This window comes from Notamacropus eugenii, chromosome 1 (assembly GCF_028372415.1).
Source record: "Notamacropus eugenii isolate mMacEug1 chromosome 1, mMacEug1.pri_v2, whole genome shotgun sequence".
Taxonomy (NCBI): domain Eukaryota; kingdom Metazoa; phylum Chordata; class Mammalia; order Diprotodontia; family Macropodidae; genus Notamacropus; species Notamacropus eugenii.
Window position 1 is genome coordinate 7,566,072 of NC_092872.1, and position 20,726 is coordinate 7,586,797.

Sequence of the window (20,726 nt, forward strand, 5' to 3'; positions counted from 1 at the left end):
TTCTAACCTGTGTACTGGTCTCTGTCTAGGAAGGGACTTTTTTCCCCTTTAGCCAGCAGTGCTAGCATTCCTTCCGTGACCAGGGGACCTTCTACGACTGGGAACTGTGACCAGGTTCCCCTTTCTTCTGCAGCCACAATTGCTAGTGTCTTGGAATTGAGACCAAGACTCTACTTCCTTGTGAATAGCCACAGACACTCCTCTTTGCCCTCAAATCTCAACCAAGGCCCTTCCTCTCTTGCATCTGCAAGTGACATCATTCTCTTTGGTCCTGGAACTGGGACCTAGAACTGCATATGGGTAGTGCAACAGGGTCTTGAACCTAGTGCCAGCAAAGAATTCCCTGCAATATCCTTCCAATCATTTGTCTGACTCCCCCACTGTTCAAGGGCTGAGAGGTCCAAAAGTTGCTGCCTCCACCAATGCCACTCCAAAGCTCACTGTGATGCAGTCTGCACTACATGTTCTGTGCTGCACTCCAGGCCTGACTACCACCCTGGTGAGACCAAACTTTCCTACTAACCTCCTAAAGTGTCTTGGGCTGGAAAATTGTTTCGCTCAATCTGTTATTGGTTCTGCCACTCCAGAATTTGATTTGAGGTGATGTTTTAGAGTTATTTGTAGGGGACTTTGGGAGGGCTCAGCTAAGTATTTCTCTGCTTTACCATTTTGGCCTTGTCTCTAGGTTGATTCACTTTTGATAATCTGATTTTTCTTGCCCATCCTCCCACCCAGATTCAGGCTTCTTCAGGAGAAACAAAATACAATGGTGCTTGGGACTGCTTCAAAAAACTTTATAAGGAAGCTGGAATAAGAAGCATTTACAAAGGAACTATGCTTACGCTCATGCGAGGTAACCACTGGGGATGACCTTTCTAGAATATGCAGAACTGCCTCGAAGGCACATCTTGCACTGAAAGAAGGCAATAAGTTGGAATTTTTTAACCTCTATTTCTGCCAGAATATAGGGCTTAATTTTTCATATTTAAAATGAAATTAACTGTCAGCAGCAAGAGCTTTAGTGCCTTGAATTGGGAGCAGATCTTTAGGAAATATCAAAATGGGCTGTAGATCCAGCTGAGCTAAGAGTGTATAATGTGGATTTAGGGATAGTATGTAAGCTGGGCTGTTGAATACTGATGACCAGCCTTTTCCCATAAAGGATGGGGAATACCACAGGGCTGAGCATTGCCAGCAACCTTCAGTGTGGTCTCTTTGCAGACTCTTCGTGGAGGAGACTGCAGGAGCTGGGATGGGAAAGGAAGTGATGAACAGAGATCTCCAGGGAAAAAGAGCAGACCCTTAGGTTGAGATTATGATGTGGCAGAGAAGGTAACGTAGAGGAAGTTGGACTGGGTTGTATGAGGGGGATGTCTTGGCTGATGTGGGTGATGGAGTGGATCTGCTCCTTCCACCCATTCAAGACTTTGCAGCAGAGAATGAGTCTTGTGATATTCCTGAAAAAACCTTAGGAGGAGCCCTGTCCTGAGCTTTAAACCATTTTCTATTTGGGAGGCAGGGGGCGGAGGGTGGGCAGAGGAAGAAAAGCTGATTGAATTTTTTAATGTACTTCCTTAGAACAAGATAAATTTTTGTAATCATTCAAATTGAATATTGATAATCTAGCAAAAACCCAAGCAAAACCAGTCTAGTTTATGGGTTCAGAAGATAAAACTGGTGATAAACTAAAAATACTCTAATACTTTTTAATGTTCTTCATTTCTTCATTGTGGGCACTCTCTCCAGATACCAGTTCCCCTCTCAGCCTTAGTAGATAATTTCTTTTTTTTAATAATAGATTTGTATTGATATCTGTTTTATTACATTGCCTGGATTTTCCTTAAATTCCTTTTCCTGTCTCCTCCAAGAGAACCGTCCCTCGTAATAAAGATTTTCTTTAAAAGAAGGAGGGGAAAAAAATCAACAAAACCAATAACCACATTGAAAAAAAATCTGATGTTATGTACAGTGTTGCATATCCATGGACCACCTTCTTGGCTCAACAAAGAGGTGGAGGGAGCTGTCTTTTCATAGTTTTATATTCATATACTTAATGTTCAGATTTTTCAGATTTGTTTTTGAGGACCAGTCTTTTAATCGTGCACTCTTAAATTCAAGAATATTGGCTAGTTTTGCTTTGTTTTTCTGAGCAAATATCTTTCTTGCTACAAACAGATGTTCCTGCCAGTGGGATGTACTTCATGTCTTATGAGTGGTTAAAAGATCTCTTCACCCCAGAAGGCAAAAGGTAAATAGAAGAGGCTTCGCTAGGAATTGCTGCTCCTAACTTAGTAAAGAACTGAAGTGTAAGGGATATGCATGCCTTCTAAGACAAGCTCCATTTCTCCCCTAGGTAGCAGCTGTTCTCCTTTTATTCATTGGCTTAAATAGACCAGGACCAACAATTTCACCCTGGGACTGTAATGGGTGGCTTAGCCATATCTGAACCAAAAAAGAAACTACTCAGCTGCATTTTTCTCATTTGTATACCATTCCTGCAACTCCCCGCCTTTCTCGAGGCTGCCTAAGAAGTGAGTAGGGAGCACTCATCTTTTTCCTACAGCTGAGGCCACAGTCTAGGAAGGCCTCTCCAACACCTATTCTCATACCCACTTCTCCTCCACCTTCCTCTGCAGGCAGATCTACTTGGTTCTCTCAGCTCACACAGCCTTTCTCTTCCTCCTAACCATCCTGTTACAATTATTTCTTCTCTGCAGTGTTAGTGAACTCAGTGCTCCTCGAATCCTGGTGGCTGGAGGCATTGCAGGAATCTTCAATTGGGTTGTGGCTATCCCTCCAGATGTGTTGAAGTCCCGCTTCCAGACTGGTGAGAGAGAATCAGGCAACCAGGGTGGGGAGTCTTCCCACACGCTTGCATGTGTGTTTCCTCCTTTGCGTTTGATCAAAAGACTTTTCTTGAAGATAAAATGGTTTCCAGTACAATCGGTTCTTTTCTGGTTGGTGGAATCTCCACCTCAGTGCTTAAATCCCTAGCTGGATTCCCCATTAGTCTCCAAGACAGACCTAAGATAGTGTGTGCACCAGGAATGCAGATTTGCTGTAATGTCAGCCTGGACCAAAAAAAAAACTGAGAAGATAAATCTACTTTTCTTCCAACACTTGAATCACATGCAGCACCACATTTGGAAGACAATCAGAAAGTGATTTGTGGGTTGTGCAGCCACTGCTCCCTTTCCATTTGTGTCTGTTTGGAGGGGTCAATACTGACCAGTAGACAAGATGAAAGGTGTGTTTGAGGAATTAAGCACCTGATTCAGTCTGTCACCTTCAAGTTTCAGACTTTTTTGACAATTGCTGTGTTCCACAGTGACATATGCTAGTGTCCTGAGCCACTGCTAGTGGACCCCCCTTCTTAACTCAGTTGTGTCAGTAACACTTTGGACTTGAACAGTGGTCCCAGGTAGCTTTTTAAAGTCTTAGTTGCCTATTTTGCTCCAACAGCCCCACCTGGAAAATACCCTAATGGGTTCCGAGATGTGCTGAGAGAGCTGATCCGAGAAGAGGGTGTCACATCCCTGTATAAAGGTTTCACTGCTGTCATGATCCGTGCCTTCCCAGCAAATGCTGTAAGTACAAAATAATAACATGAATTACTTATGGTTCTATAGAGCTGGAAGGTTTGCAGAGTGTTTTCAGCAGTCTTGTGAGCTATATAGTGTGAGGGTTATTGATGTCATTTTTAAAGATAAATTAACTGAGGCTTTGAGAACTGAAATGATTTGCTGAGCATCACGTAACTAGGAAATGTCAGAGAGGGACTGGAACCCAGTTATCCTCATTCCAAGTCCAAAGCTATTCCCGTGATACTGTTTGATGTCTACATTGTAACTCACATTTATATAGCTCTTGAAATTATACAAAGCAGCCAGTTCACAACAAATAGTAGTGCATGAATTATTTGTCCCATTTTATAGATGAGGAATCAAGACTAAGAAGTAGCAGATATGAAGTATGAACCTACGCCATCCTCTACGCCTCACCCAGAGCTCCTGCTACTCTGCAAGCTAAGAGCCAGACAGCAGGGGGCTGGCAGAGCACCTAGCTCAGAGACAGATGTTGCCTTCTTCCAGATTTCAGACTCTTGTCTGAAGAGTCAAGACTCAATACAGGAATTATTATATAGTTATTATATTAGTTGTCAGATACAGTTATTATATATAGTTATCATTGAGACTTTCCTTCTTAGTCCTCATGTGGAAGAGGGAAATTGTGTCTTTAGGTTTTGAAATTCTGCATCCTGCTTAGATTTCAGAGAGTATTTGTCCTACCCACTGTGGCTGAACAATTACCATTCCCCATGAGGAGCTGGGGCTTTCCATATCCCTCAGCACGTGCACTATTTGAGTTCTCCAGAAAGTTGGGGCACTAGCTTCTCACATGGGCCCTGGGGCACAGGGAGCATCCTGTTCTTTCCTCTGGGCTCTGAATCATCCTGAACTTACATCTCCACACTGGGAACTAACTGGCCTCTTAAATCTTAAACTGGCTTTGGAAGAGAAGCCCTTCGCAAAGGGGCAATGATTCCTTGTACTGGATGTTGGGAATGTGAGAGTCACAGAATGTTAGAGTTGGAGAGGTTGGTGCAGCCCACCATTCAGCTGACTAGCCAGAGGAAAGGTTTTCCCAAGTCATAACTACCTAGTTATGCGCCTGAGCCAGAACTGGAGCTAAGGCATAGTAATTGCTTGTCTTTCACAGTACCTCCACTGTCCCTGTGCTGTCCAGAGTGCAGCTTTCATTTCATTATTTGACAGAAAGAGGAGACTACTTGTCTACCTTGAGTAAGGGCTCTGAAATTGTTTGGCGTCATGACCCCTTGCATAGGGGTAAAGCCTATGGAATTCTTCTCAGAATCATGTTTTTAAATGACTAAAATAAGATATATAAGATTAATAAGGAAGCCCATTATAATGAGGTGGATCTATTATTAAATGTTAAATTAAAATTAAATATTAAAAAAAAACACAAGTTCACAAACTGAAGGTTGAGCATCCCTGGCCTAGAGCTTAAAAGTTAACCAGCTGGCTAGCTCCAGCTTTAATAAGCATTAATTAAGCACCTCTTCATCTGTGGCAGTCCTTATTCTCAGCTCTTGAGATGAAAAGAAAAGTTAAAAAAAAGCCAAACCCCAATTAAGTTGTCAGCTAGCGTTTCTTAGGTGTCTATTGTATTAGGTGCCTGAGATACAAAAATGAAACCAAAAACAGCCCCTGTCTTCACAAGCTTATATTCTTCCAGACTAAAGCAATAGGAGAGATTGTCAGATAAAGAAGTTATTATCTGAGAGGGAAATTTCAGTATTGAGATCATGGAGGTGGCACAGTCACAGATGGTGGCGAGACTTAGGATATGACCACTTCTATGAGTGGCTGGGGTGTCATGAAGATGTAGGTCATGGGAACTGAGGTTTTTGAACTGGTTTCCTGGCTACCGGGTGGTAGACAGCAGGGAAGTGAGAGACTGTTGGGAAATATATCTGTGGCTACTCTGTTGACTTGATAGAGTTATTTTATTTTAATAGCAGTAACACTGATTGAACCTTTTCTCCTTTGGAGAGGTCTCTGAATTTAATGGATTTCCCTTTAGGTATAACAGGGGAGGTTGGACAAAGAACTAGTCTCCACATGATGCGGAGAATTAGTACTCTCCTAACACCCTCTCCATCTCTTTTTTTCCTAGGCCTGTTTCCTTGGCTTTGAAATTGCCATGAAGTTTCTTAATTGGATTGCACCTAATTTATGAAACTCAGAAATCTTAAACCCTCCAGACAAAGGGAGGAGGAATACAGTGACCAGGGAAGGGACAGGACTGAACTCAACTTGACAAAAATCTGCATGGGGGGGAAGGAGGGGAGAAGAGAATGAAAAAATAAGAGCACTTAATGAACTTTGTATAACCTATGCCTTAAAGACATCCTTTGGCTGGTACAGTGTGACCATTTTGAAACTTGAATTCAGTCTTGATGATTTAAGGAGATTTCATGAAGCTTTGGAGGTGGAAGTCAGTAGTGAGCCTCGAAACTGAATCTATTTTGCATCCATCCCAACCCTAGCCAATTTTTACAAACCTGCTACCTAGGACATTTTCCTCAGTTCTAGAACGGCTGTGAATCTCACTAACAGTACCAGAGATATATTTTTAATACCAGCTAACCTTCAGTTGAGTGATTGTTCAAATCGAGCGCACAGTTGATGAGCACTTAACTCTCAGGACACCTTTTAACCTTTGGTTGCAAATGTTGAAATGTGACAATAATTTACTGTCTCCATCTGTGCTGTCTTTGGATGTATATTTAAGAGCATGTTGCTAGCTTGTCAACACTGGGGTTTTAATTTTGTCACTAATCGAGAAGTGGAATAAAGTAGCCTAATTCTGGTAGGATTATGTGGGAAAATGTCCTCTTACCCAACCAACTCCCACCCTGTTACTAGGACAGTTTTGAATTAGCAATCAAGTCATGGAATTAGTGAGGATAAATTGGGTGTGAGGGAGAACCACTTCTACACGCTTTCTTCTGTGATGAGAGGATCCTCTTTTATCAGGAAATAATAAATACCTTTTTTCTCTGATTTTTGTTCTTCTGACTGTATTTCTTAGCTGGCAGCCTGTTAGCTGGCTGATGCCAAGGACTTATGAGAGCAGCTCCTAAAGCTCTCCTTGACCTTCAGCCCCTGGGCCTGTTCTCTTGCCTCTGTGAGGAGGAGTTTTTTCTGAATCGTCTTTGGCCCCAGCTAGTAGAGGGAGGAGAACTTGATTGCTCCAGGTCTTTCTACTTGGTTAGCTCATAGGATCAGATTCAGAACGGCAAAGGACCTTGAAGATCATCTAGCTCAACTCCCTCATTTTACAGGTCAGAGTATTGAGGCACAGAGAAGGCTAATGACTTAGAAAAAATCACATAGTGACAAAGCCAGGATTCCCACCTAGGCCCTTTGACTCCACAGCCAGTGTTCTCTCCACTACGCTCTGTTGTCCTCCATCAGGCTACCATCTTCTACTAATTAGAAATGAGGCCATGGCTTTCTCTCCCTCCAGCAAGGTAGCTTCAGCTTGCTTCCTGGCCGCAGTCGGCACCTTTCTGCAAACTGTTTCAGTTCCATATTGATCCTCCTGCAGCTCGTCCTTGGTGGTGTCCATGTTCTGTCTGTTAATTATTTGTGGATAGAGTCTGAGGCCAGAAGCTCTGAAATCCACCAATTCCTGTCTCTGGCTTCTGCCTCTAGTGGGAAACTCTCCCTGCAGCTCTTCTTGGCTTTACCAGGCCCCCTGAGGATGCCTGTGGGTGGGGGCTTTTCCCGGAACCATTGCTTTTTCCCAGCTGATGTTTTAGGTCACTTGTATTCAAGCCAAATGCCAGCTTTATTCCATGTCCCAGAACTATTTCCTGGGAGAGTTGGGTCTGAAATCTGTTTGGTCTTTTTCCAGCTGGACAGCTGAGTTATTTGCCATGGAAGACGATGTACGAATGGGAAATGTTTTGCAAATCTTAAGGCACTATTTAAATGTGACCCGCTGTCACCTTCATCATCCTCATCATCATCACATTTTAAAGGGGATCATTCGCAGTCCTCAGATACAGCAGCTTTTTGCTCCTTTGGATGCTTGATGGATGTTCAGTCTAAAAAGGAAAGCCTTCTGGGAACATCTCTGAATGGCACCAAGCAGACGGAGGGAGTAACTTCTCCCAGGCTTTTGGAGCAGAAGAAGCTTGCTTTTTATAACTGCACTCTAATGCTAGTTAGAGATATTTTCATTCTCTCCTTCCAGGAGGGGACTTGCCACCTCCCCAGCTTCTGTCACCTCCCAGACAGTCTCAGCTAGAATCCAGACAGTGATTGTGAAGGCAACAGTGTAGCAGTCAAAGTCTGGCAAGTGATAGAAGATGAATGAAACTGGCTGAAGTTTTAGTAACAATCAAAGGGTCAGCAGGTTTCTTTCCCTAAGGGACAGGGGTCTGTTTGTTTAAAGCAATCCTGTTTTTATGCCAGGGTGACCATACTGATTCTCATGCCATCTTCTAATGTCAGATGGGATGGGGTGTCATGTCACAGAAAGAGCGTGAGACTTGGAGTCAGCAGACCTGGGTTTGAATCTCAGCTCTTCTACTTACTAGCTATTGACTTTAATTAATTGACTGAGAAGTCAGGCCCAAAGAGAGGGGGAAGGAAGGGATGCCCAATTTTTTGTGGTATTTTTTTTGAGCCCCTGCAGGGTGGAGAGTAGTAGGCTTGGTGAGATTGGTGAGCCAGCCCCCTCCCCCTGATGACCTTCTCACTGCTGGACCTGCCCCAGGCATGTGCTTCCAGATTTGCTCAGAGCACCTTTACTCTCAGCCACAAAGGGCGGAGAATTTTGGCTGGTGCTTCATGCCTATCAGCTTTCCAGGCAGGAGTGGAGCTGGCTACCAGCTGGTGCCACCTACCATGATTTATTGATGCTTCTCCTATATAGGGCAATGGGTTTGTGTGTGTAATATGAGGAATGTGACCAGAGGGGACAGGATTAACTTGGTCTGATCTGGGGGTGGGTCAGAGAGAGCGAAAATACAAGGTGTGTCCTCATACTTCTGGAAAGTCCCAGGACTGGATAAGTATGTGCAATTTGACTTGAATTTTTCCACAAATGGAAATTCGTTGAGGATGGGGAAAAAGCAGTAAATCAAGGTGGCTCCATATTCCTTTCCTTCCCATCTGTTGTCAGAAAATACCCTGAGGGTCCTCCCATTCATTCAGTTCAACTGTTGCTTATTATGTATGTGATACGTGCAGAACAGGTACAGATGTTAATATCCATTGTTTGTCTATAGAAGATTTAATTTAGGAAGCACTGCACACCAATCTTTTGATGTTTACAACTACCCTGTGAGGTAGGCAATAGTTTTATTTTACAGATGAGTCTAAGACTAAGTGAAATGAAATGACCTGTGTTGAGATCTTACAGTTAATAAGGGGCAGAGTCATGATGAAAAATATCCCAGAGAGAACAAAACATTGTATGGGTGGTACCTTGGAAAGAGAGATAGCTTTGAAGTCAGTGTAACTGGATTCAAATCCCAGAACTCCCTGTGTTACCTTGGGCAAGTTAATCTCATGTTACTTGTCTGTAAAATAAAGGAGTTGTACTGGATAACCTCTAAGATCCTTTCTAGTTTTCCATCTATGATCCTATGGGGGAAGGCTGTTCGTTCTCAGATGGAGTCAAAGAAGACTTCACATATGAATCGCCTCTAAGCTGTACTTCCAAAGGCACAATCAACCTTTTGCAGCCCAGTGTACCTCCAAGGAGGCGGGATGAAATATCAAAATAGCAGGTCAGGGGCTTAGGCATAGGACAGTCCATTTCACCATATGGCATCTAAAGCCACTCCTGCAAAGTTAGCTGTAGAGGTGTCAGTAGGGAACCATTGTCCCCTTTCCTCCCTTGAGAACTGACTGGGTTGCTGTGATCGTGCCATACTGGGAAGAGTGTGCCACTCATGATGAGCTGACACTTGCTAGTCCTAGCTCCAAAGCCTGCTGCTAATAGCATTTAGGAACTGGGTAGCTTGGTGCTTTTTTTAACTATGATGCAAGCCTCTTAACTGTCTTTCCATGTCAGAATGCCCCAATCAGCTGAACATACCACATGGCTTAATGCAGATGTATTATTTGATCTAAAGACCTCCACCATGGTCTGGAGCTGATTTTTTTCCCCAATAGGAGACTATTTCTGTATTTACCTCTCAGTCCTCTCTGTTTATGAATATGGGGGTTGGGGGATGATTAAGGGTTAATGACAGCCCTAAGGGATAAACCTCATTTTTCAGGTTTTACTAGCCTCTGTGACAAAAAAAGTAATAATAGCTTTTCTCATTCATAAGCTTTCCAATGCCTCTTTGATAATCATTTTATCTGAGCATAAAGCAATATGATTTGATAAGAGTCCTAGAGTGTTGGACTTGAAGTCTAGAGAAGTAGAATTTAATTCAAATTCCAAAATTTTCTAGCTGTGTGGATAAATCCCATCTCCCTGAGCCTGTTTCCTGGTTTCTAAAATGGGAGATCATTAATACTGACACTGCTTACTTCAGGAGGTTCAGATAGGGGAAAGAATTTTTGTAAACATTGAGGTGCTATATAAATGGGAGTAAAATTATCACCATCTTACAGCTAAGAAAAATACCTATACCCTGTCTCCTGACATTTAGTGCAGCGTCTTTAAACCTCTCCATCAGTTTATTAAGCACCTACTATGTTCCAGGCACATAGGTGTAGGCTAAGTGCAGGAAATAACTGCTCCAACAGGATGCTCCAAAAGTGAGATACTGAGGAGGTGCTAATCAGGTCAACTGATCTGAATGTGGGGTGAATGAGATTAAAGGGTGACTTCTAGGTTTGTGAACCTTGGTGGGATGGAAGGTTGATAGTATCCTTGACAGAAATAGGGAAGCTAGGAGAAGGGATGGGTTTAGGAGAAAGAATTCTGTTTTGAACATTCTGAGCTTGAGGGACCTGTAGGAACAAATGAGAGCATTGAGAGAGGATGTTCAGAGAGAAGAAAAGAGCACAAGATAGAACCCACCCCTACGCTATAGCAGGACAGAATATGGGTCATGTCCTTTGAAAGAGACAACAAAGGATCCTTCGGATAGATTGGAAGAGATTCAGGACAAAGCGATGTCACTGAAACTCAGGGAAGAGAGAGTATGTAGAAAGGAGAAAGTTCAAGAAAGAAGAAGACTAAAAAAAAAGCCAGTGATTTAGCAATAAAGAAATGATTGATGAATTTGGAGAGTACAGTTTCGGTTGAATGGTGAGGATAGGAAGTCAGAATGCAAGGGGTTGAGAAAGTAGGAGTAACCTTTTTTTCTAGTACTAATAAAAAAAGATTTTATTTTTTAAAGAATGTGAGAATGTGGGTATATTTGAAAGTATCAGGGAAGGAGTCAGTAGATAAGGGGAAGATGAAAATCAGGGACAGAGTGATGACTGAAGGGGCAAACTCCCGAGGAGGCAGAAGGGGATCAGGGGAACAGCACAAGTACACAAATAGCATTAGCAAGGACTGCCTGTAAAATTAGAGAAGAGAGGGTATTCTTAAAGGATGGATTTCATTTTTTCAGTGAAGTATAAGGTAGTTTTGAAGAGAAGGCTTGAATCAGCCTTTCACAGCTATCTTGTCAAGCCAATGTAAAAAGATTGCCTTGCTGCAGTGAGGGCCCAGAATCTAACTGTATTCTTTTTTTTTTTTATTTAGCTTTTAACATTTATTTTCACAAAATTTTGGGTTACAAATTTTCTCTCCTTTTATCCCCTCCCCCCCCAAACCCAAGCATTCTAATTGCCCCTGTGACCAATCTACTCTCTCTTCTATCCTCCCTCTCTGCCCTTGTCTCTATCTTCTCTTTGTCCTGTAGGGCCAGATAGCTTTCTTGACCCCTTAACCTGTATTTCTTATTTCCCAGTGGTAAGAACATTACATTTGATCCTAACACTTTGAGTTCCAACTTCTTTAGCTCCCTCCCTCCCCACCCCTTCCCCTTGGAAGACAAGCAATTCAATATAGGCCAAATCTGTGCAGTTTTGCAAATGATTTCCATACTAGTTGTGTTGTATAGGACTAACTATATTTCCCTCCATCCTATCCTGTCCCCCATTACTTCTATTCTCTTATGATCCTTTCCCTCCCCATGAGTGTTGACCTCGGATTGCATTCTCCTTCCCATGCCCTCCCCTCCATCCTCCCCCCACCCTGCTTGTGCCCTTGTCCCCCACTCTCCTGTATTGTGAGATAGGTTTTCCTATCAAAATGAGTGTGCATTTTATTCTTTCCTTTAGTGGAATGTGATGAGAGTAGACCTCATGTTTTTCTCTTGCCTCCCCTCTTTATCCCTCCACTAATAAGTCTTTTGCTTGCCTCTTTTATGAGAGATAATTTGCCCCATTCAACTTCTCCCTTTCTCCTCCCAATATTTCTCTCTCACTGCTTGATTTCATTTTTTTTTTTAAGATATGATCCCATCCTCTTCAATTCACTCTGTGCACTCTGTCTCTATGTATGTGTGCGTGTGTGCATGTGTGTGTGTGTGTACTCCCACCCAGTACCCAGATACTGAAATGTTTCAAGAGTTCCAAATATTGTCTTTCCATGTAGGAATGTAAACAGTTCAACTTTAGTAAGTCCCTTATGACTTCTCTTTGCTGTTCACCTTTTCATGGTTCTCTTCATTCTTGTGTTAGAAAGTCAAATTTTCTTTCCAGCTCTGGTCTTTTCATCAAGAAAATTTGAAAATCCTCTATTTCATTGAAAGACCATTTTTTCCCCTGAAGTATTATACTCAGTTTTGCTGGGTAGGTGATTCTTGGTTTTAGTCCTAGTTCCTTTGACTTCTGGAATATCCTATTCCATTCCCTTTGATCCCTTAATGTAGAGGGCACTAGATCTTGTGTTATCCTGATTGTATTTCCACAATACTTGAATTGTTTCTTTCTAGCTGCTTGCAATATTTTCTCCTTGACCTGGGAACTCTGGAATTTGGCCACAATGTTCCTAGGAGTTTCTCTTTTTGGATCTCTTTCATGCGGTGTTCTGCGGATTCCTTGAATATTTATTTTGCCCTCTGGTTCTAGAATCTCAGGGCAGTTTTCCTTGATAATTTCATGGAAGATGATGTCTAGGCTCTTCTCTTGATCATGGTTTTCAGGTAGTCCCAGAATTTTTACATTGTCTCTCCTGATTCTATTTTCCAGGTCAGTTGCTTTTCCAATAAGATATTTCACATTATCTTCCATTTTTCGAATCTTCACGCTATGTTCTGTGATAATCTGTCTTTCTCATAAAGTCCTTAGCCTCCATCTGTACCATTCCAGTTTTGAAAGATCTATTTTCTTCAGTGAGCTTTTGAATCTCCTTTTCCATTTGGCTAATTCTGATTTTGAAAGCATTCTTCTCCTCATTGGCCTTTTGAACCTCTTTTGCCAATTGAGTTAGGCTAGTTTTCAAGGTGTTAATTTCTTCAACATTTTTTTGGTTCTCCTTTAGCAGGGAGCTGATCTGCCTTTCATGCTTCTCTTTCATCCCTCTCATTTCTCTTCCCAGTTTTTCCTCCACCTCTCCAACTTGACTTTCAAAATTCTTTTTGAGTTCTTCCATGGCCTGAGCCCATTGGGTGGGCTGGGACACAGAATCCTTGATTTCTGTGTCTTTGCCTGATGGTAAGCATTGTTCTTCCTCGTCAGAAAGGAAGGGAGGAGGTGTCTTTTCTCCGAGAAAGTACCCTTCAATAGTTTTATTTCTTTTCCCTTTTCTGGGCATTCTCCCCAGCCAGTGGCTTGACCTCTGAATATTCTCCTCACACCCACCTCGCCTCCTGGTCCTCCCAGCCAGCGTTTGGGGACTGAGATTCAAATGCTGCTTCCTGCCTTAGGGCTTTTGGCGGGGGCAGGGCTGCTATTCAGTGTGAGAATTAAGTTCAGATGGTCAGGTCGGGGCAGGGCTGCCTCTCAGGCTCAGTTCCCTCAGGGGGTTTATGCACAGACCTTCCACAATGGATCCAGGCTCCCACCCGCTTGGAGAGCCCCTGTCTGCAGCCGCCTCTCAGCTTCTATCTCCCGGGGGGGCCCGAGCCATGGGGGCACCCCACTCCCCTCTCAACCTGCCAAAGAGACTCTCTCACCGACCGTCCTCACCTGTGGGTGGAGGGGCTTGTGCCGCCACTGGAGATCCCGTCTCTGAAGCCTGCTTGGATCTGTACCTCTCGGAGCCGAGGCCGCCGCAGGTCTGGGCTGGGCTCCGAGTCTGCAGCACGACAGACCTTTTGCGAGACGTTTGCAGTTCCCTCTGTGGGTGGAGGGACCCGCGTGGCCGCAGGAGATCCCGTCCCCGTAGCCCACTCGGATCTTTACCTCACGGTGTCGCGGCCGCTGCAGGGCTGCACTCAGCTCCCAGTCCCAGCGCCCAGTCCGCAGCGCGAAGGACCCCCTGCCTCTAACTGTATTCTTAACATTATACAGGTCTGAATGCACTCTGGTGCTTGAAGTGTTGAAACAATAATCAATACACAGTTACTCAGCATGAATCAATCAATATTTATTAAGCACCTACTATGTGCTAGGCACTGGGTAAGCATCAGCTGTGTACAGGGCCTGTGCTGAATGCTAGGCACTGGGCATACAAAGGAGTATGTGATCTAATAGAGTCCTTGAGGAGGCAAATGAAAGGTGTCAAAAATGGAATCAAAGATACACCTTTAGAGGACTGGCAGGACATTTAGGTATATGTCCTCATCTTCTCATAATGTTACATACTTAAAATCTACTAAGGGTTTGATTGCGTTTCCCAGGGTCATGTGGCCAGTGAGCTAAAACTGAAACCCAATTCTGATGCTAAAATCAGCAGTTTTTCCATTCTGGTACACTGGGGGTCTTGGAAGATAATCTAGTTGAACTCCTTATTTTTCAGTTGAGGAACTAAAAACTCCTGAAGAAGTGACTTTTGTAATGTCCCACAGTTGCAGAGCTCAGAGCAGAACTGGATTCTCCTAACTTCCAAGCAATTAGGTCTTACCTGTGTCTCAAACAATTCCCCTCTCTCCTTTCCCCCACTACCACTCAGATATGACCTTCCTGTTCTAAATCATATGGTCCTATCTATATACTTTCTCTAGCTGTCCTTGGAGAAAGACACAAGCTGTGTCAAGAGCTGGGGGCACATGGAGGGAGGCCAAAACCAAACACTAGCTGTATATTTGGAAGGAAGGCTAAGCATTCTAAATCAGGCTGAGTAGGGAAGGAATTGGATAACCCGACAGGTGCTGCAGCATGTCCAATCAATGTCCCATCTCCTGTATCACACACTCTTTCTCAGAAGGCTCTGCATTCTTTTCTTGTCCAGCTGAAGCCTGGGGTTGGGCTTTTTCTGAACTGGGGTGGGGCTGAGGGATCTGATTTAGGTCTGAGACCACATAGGTGTCTGAGCAGGAGTCAGTGATTCATTCGGGTCTCCTTTGTGTGGGAGCTTTAAGTTTCTTAGTGTCATGGACCCCTTTAGCAGACTGGTCAGCCCTTCTCAGAATAATATTTTTCAATTCATAAAATCCACAGGATTAGAAAGGAAGCCAATATTAAAGTAGAGTTGTCAAAATGTTGGGTTTTTTTTAAATTCACAGAACCATTTTTCCCCAGCTAAGGCCTTGGGCCTCCTTGCGGAATTGCCACCATTGGGGATATCTTGAAAATCTATTCCTGGGTTATGAAGCAGGGCCCTGTTGGAATGCAAAATAGAGGGTTTTATATGGAGGGGATGGAGAGCCACTGGAGTTTATTAAGTATGGAGTTTGACACCTCTGGTTTAGATCAACTTTTCCATTTTACAAATAAGGAATCAGAAGTCCAGAGTGGGCATCTGACAACATCACTGAAAACATCACAGTAAACAGCACGGGAGCGAACACACAGCCCTGCTTTGTTCCATTGGTGACTGGGAAAGAGCAAGAGAATTGGCCATTATCAAGAACTCGTGCAAACATGCCATGATGAAACTGACATACAGTGCTGATGAACTCCAGGCACCTGGGGAAGCGTGGAAAGATGCTGCAAAGTGAAGTGCATAAAGACATTATGTATATATAATGATTACAACGAAGTAAATGGAAAAAATGTAATCGATACTGAACAAGAAGTCAACAACTAAGCACCACGCAGTGTGCTAAAGATTAGATAAGAAATACAAAGAAACTCCCCCCCATCAAAAAAAGTCCCTGATTTCAAGCTCACAGTCTACTAGGGAGGAGGGAGGAGACAACATGCAAACTATATACAGACAAGATGTACACAGGATAAATTGGGGATAATTAAAGGAGGAAAAGGCACTAGCTTTAAGGAGGATCAGGAAAGGCTTCTTGTAAAAGATGGGATTTTAGCTAGTACTCGAAGGAAGCTGGAGAAGCCAGGTGATGAAGAGATGGAGGGAATACCAGGCAATGGGGGAGAAAAAAATGAGTGCATCTTTTTACTTCCTTTGCATGGGTGTGGAATACTGCATGTAATATCAGACTTTTATAAAACATTGTTTAGTTTTGCTGAACCTAAATTTCCTATTGTAAAACATGAAACATGAAAAAACAAAAGAGATCAAGAAAAACCAATTGTTAAAAGGCAAGATGGGGATGGAAAACTGTAAGGTATCTGAACTAGAAGCAGCATAGAGCACGAGCCTGGAATACGGAAGATCTGAGATCAGTCCAGCCTCGGACACTTACTAGCTGTGTGACTCTGGGCAAGTCACTTAACCCTGTTTGCCTCAGTTTCAGCTGTCAAATGAACTGGAGAAGCAAATGGCAACCTGTCTTTACCAAGATAACCCCAAATGGGGTCACAGAGAGTTGGACACAACTGAACGACAACAAAAGTATCTATAGACACGTTTATGTCTTTGAATCTGTTTCTTCCACTGAAAAAATGACAGGATTAGATTAGATTATCTCTAAGGTTCCTTCCAGCTCGACTTTCATGACTCTATGAAATAGCTGAAAAAAATTAAAATTCCATGATCCTACTATCCAAAAAAAAAAATTCACAGGACCCCAGGTTAAGAATCCCTGCTCTAGTGCTTCAAGGACCCTAATGAGGTGGGAGCTGCAGCTTGCCCCAGAAGGTCCTTAATATTGCACATAGTCTAAACAAAGCAGTCTGAAGGTTCACGTGAACCCAGGGTTGTACACAGCTGTACCATGAATTATTTGCACTCAGATGAATGGATCTGAATAAATGAGCTCCCACAGACTGAAGCTCAAAGCAGCAGCTCAGAAGGAGGAAGGGGGAGGGTAGAGGGAATGTTAGTGTGACTAAGGGAAAGGCAGTTTGTGAGTTGTTCAGGAAGCCTTTAGGGAAATGTGTGGATACAGTGGGAAAAAATCCAACCATAGCCCTTGGACTCAGGGTTCTTCTATGGGGATCTGTCACCCTGGTGCTGGTGAAGTAAGAAGGAGGACAGGCGCAGCCCTTTTCCACTTTAAATTTTTTTTATTTTTAATTTAATTTTTTCAATTAACAAAAATCCACCTCTCCTTACCTTTCACTACCCCCATTCAGAAAAAAGTAAAAACAAAACCCTTGTAACAAATATGCATAGTTAAGCAAAACAAATTTTTGAACTGGTCATATCCAAAAAAAATGTCTTAAGTTCTTCATCCTGAATCTATTGTCTCTGTCTCTCTCAGCAGGTGGGTAGCATGTTTCTTCATGAGTCCTCTGGAATCAGAGTAGATCATTCTATGCTTATCAGAACAGAGGCATTCCAAAGGCCTAGCCTATGGACCCAGGTGGGAGCCAAAGCTGAGTGAGGAACCAGTGTTTCTTCCTGGTCCTGTTAAGCGTTCCTCCATAGAGAGGAAGGGTGGCATTCTAGAGGTTCGGTGTCTGTATTCGCCACATCAAAGATTGTGCTGCATGATCCACAAAAAGGTATTCATTTCTTGTTTCTAATCATTTTTATTATGACTCTAACTGGACAAAGCCAAATATATAAAATAATGAGCACACATTATACATACAACAACTGCAGTCCAGAGTTTGGTAAAGGAAAATGTATAAACTAATAACAATGATAGCCATAAGATTACATTTGCTTCTGTTTCTTTCTAACAATATTTCAAAAACAATTTTTTTACATTTCCTTTTATACCATAGGCCACACTGGGGAACTGGGCAAGTAAGCCAGTGGCAGGTGCAAGAAGCATTTAGAAACAGGCAAATATCCAACGTATAAGGACTCACCCTCCTCCAGTGGATTAAGAATTCATAACTGGACACACCAAGGTGTGCTGGAGAGTGTCCAGAGGACAGCAACCTGTGTGGTGAAGGGCCAAAGACCATCCTATAGCAGTGTCAGCTGAAAGAACTGGGAATGTTTAGATGGAGACAAAATGATTTAAGGGTATACTTAGAATATGATTTGATATAAAGCTTTTTGGAGGAAACATTTTTGTTGTTTAGAAAAAAGTATATTTGTACCCCACGAACAAATTCTATGCTGCTGTCAGTCCAGGGTTTGGAAACGATATTTTTGAGGTTTTCCTGGGTAAGTCTCTTGGAAACAATCCCAGATATGTTGTTTTTGCTTTTTCCATACTATCCTATGTGAAAGCTGTGCTCAAAACTAATTGGTTTGAGACAATCAGAGCTCCTTTGGGAGGGAACTTCCAGTCACCATGGTCCCAGAGAGGTTTTTGATATGGTTTTTAATTAATTCTGTAAAATTGCTAGGCAAAGCTACCTTCGTCACAACTGCATGCTGAATTTCCAAACCAGGATTATCCTGTAATGTGAAGTGGTTCCCAGTCTGGGTATAAAGAGGAAAAGTATATCCAGGATTTGGTGATGATTGTGAAAAATGGTGAAGGCTGGGTTTCCTGTGCTAACTCCAGTGAGTGTGGATAATTTTTAAAATCCTTTCTATTTTAGGTTTAAACCCATCTTCTTGTATTCATATTAATAACATGACTATGACAGATAATTCTCTACAGCAGGTCATATCTTCCTCATCCCATAGTTCTCTTAGAGATGTAGAGAAATTCAGATCCTAGGGATCATAGGCAGAATTGTAAGGTACCCTAAAGATCATTTAGTCCTTTCTAAAATGTTAAGGATGAAACAACTAAGACTCATACAAAGAAAGTAACTTGTCTAATGAAGTAGCAGCTGAACCTGAACTACAACCCAGGTTTCTTGAACCCAGTTCCAAACATCGATCTCTTGGGCTATGTCAATTGTTAATTGGTTTTAAAAAAGCATTTGGCTTCACTGAAACTCTCTTCCAACATGTGTTCTCCCATGCACATGTTGAAAGAATACAAGGTTCCATGACACCTATCCCAAAGGAGAATGTTGAATTAACACCACCAAGTGAGGTTTACATCAGATAGAGAGAGGCTCACTAAAGGTGTCATCTGGAAGGTGTTCTGAGCAAAAATCAAATAGGAGAAACCTTCCAGATGCTTGGCACTGTAGATGACATTATGTTGGATTCTTCCATTAATGTCATCCATGATACCTCTTTATGTAACCCTGAGTTCTTTTTTGTTTTTAAGCCTTTTGTTTTTTTAAAATTAAGTAATTTATTTGTTTTCGGTTTTTTACAATCACTTCTCATATATCTTAGATTTTTTTCTCTTCCCTCCCCAAGATGGTGTGCAATCTTATATAGGTTTTACACATACTTTCTTATTAAATATATTTTCACCTTAGTCATGTTGCATAGAAGAATTAAAATGAATAGGAGAAACCATGAAAAGAAAACAAAACATAACACAAGAAAAAATGATCTGCTTCATTCTGCGATGCAGTTCCATAGTTCTTTCTCTGGATGTGGGCGGCATTTTGCCTCAAGAGTCCATTGGGAAGTGACCTTGGGTTCTTGAAGGACATATCAGCAGAGCACAAGTTCTAGCAGGTCCTAAAAGCTGGAAATAGATGAGTCTGACCAGAGACTATCCATCAGTTGTCTGGTGATGAACCTTACTATATTTGAAGAGGCTTGCCACTATCAGGGCAATACATTCTTAAGACATAGCAAGTCTCAAAGACCTTCTACTAAGTTACAAAGCAGTTGTGATTTATAGTTTTGAAGGGAGTACCCATAGCAATGAAATTACCGGTCCTTGAAATAGTGTGCAGATGGCAGATGCGCAGAGCCCTGGAAGACTAAAGGGTCTCCTGAGTGAGACAGATGTGGTCACTTAAAAGAGATTGGTTTCAAAATCCACAATGAAAAACAAAGGAGATGAAGCAAATGTGTTGCCTGGATTTTAGAATGTGGAGTTGGTAGGCAGCCCCTGGATCGAGTTTATCAGCACATGATGGTTTTGGACAGGCAGTGCTGATTGATAACGAGCTGGGGCCAGGCTTGAGGAAGAACAGAGCAGGCTGTACTGCCCTTGACAGACCGGGCAGTTCTTTTTCTGATCCCCAGCTTTACTATTTGCAAAATCCTCCCTTTTTTTGACTCCTATATTCTCTTGATGATACATGGTCAGAAATCATGGAATACCAAGATGTCAGAAAAGTAACAAGGAGCAGGTGACCTGAAGGTAGCGGAGTCATAGTGTGTGTCTCAGCTGGCTGTCTGCCACGTTGTGCTCAGTGATGTGAAACACGTGTGATTACTGAATAAAAATTGGGATGATACCAGAAGGACTAAAATGGCCACTTGATCCTTTGACTCAGAGATCTCGCTGCCAGGCACAAGAATGTCCAAGGTAGAAGGAAAGGCCTCACAGACAACAAAATATTTATGGCAGCATTTTTTCTATTGGCAAAGAAGTGGAAACAAAGGAAAGCCCATAAATGAGGAATAATAAGAAAAAAACCTGTGGTATATGAATATATTGGATCATAATAAAGGGTGAATATAAAAAATGCAAAGAAGAATAGATTTATTTGAACTGATACCAAGTAAAGAAAGCGGAGCAGAAAAATAATGTACTTAGTGCATAGGGAAAGAACACCCCAAAACCCCATAAAATGTAACATCATGGAGTAGTGACCAAGCATGTTCCTAAAGAAGAGAAATGAAAATACATGTCCTTTTCTTTGCAGATGGGATGTAATTATGGGTATAGAACCCTGCATATACTGTCAGATTTGGTGTATATATTGGTTAGTTTTGCAAAAACGGCAAATTAAGGAATTGTAAAAAGAAAGGAAAAAAATATGACCAGGAAATGAGAG

At 42.3% G+C, this 20,726-nt stretch overlaps 1 protein-coding gene across 1 annotated transcript in view; it reads left to right on the forward strand.

Annotated features, from left to right (window-relative positions):
* Positions 1-6,590, forward strand: part of SLC25A20 (solute carrier family 25 member 20) — a 38,481-nt gene extending 31,891 nt beyond the window's left edge. The window contains exons 5-9 of the mRNA XM_072651770.1: positions 736-853; positions 2,176-2,248; positions 2,718-2,827; positions 3,463-3,587; positions 5,701-6,590. Coding sequence (XP_072507871.1) covers positions 736-853; positions 2,176-2,248; positions 2,718-2,827; positions 3,463-3,587; positions 5,701-5,763 — 489 coding nt within the window. The 3' untranslated portion in view covers positions 5,764-6,590. The remainder of the gene's footprint in view (positions 1-735; positions 854-2,175; positions 2,249-2,717; positions 2,828-3,462; positions 3,588-5,700) is intronic.
* Positions 6,591-20,726: the final 14,136 nt, after the last annotated feature.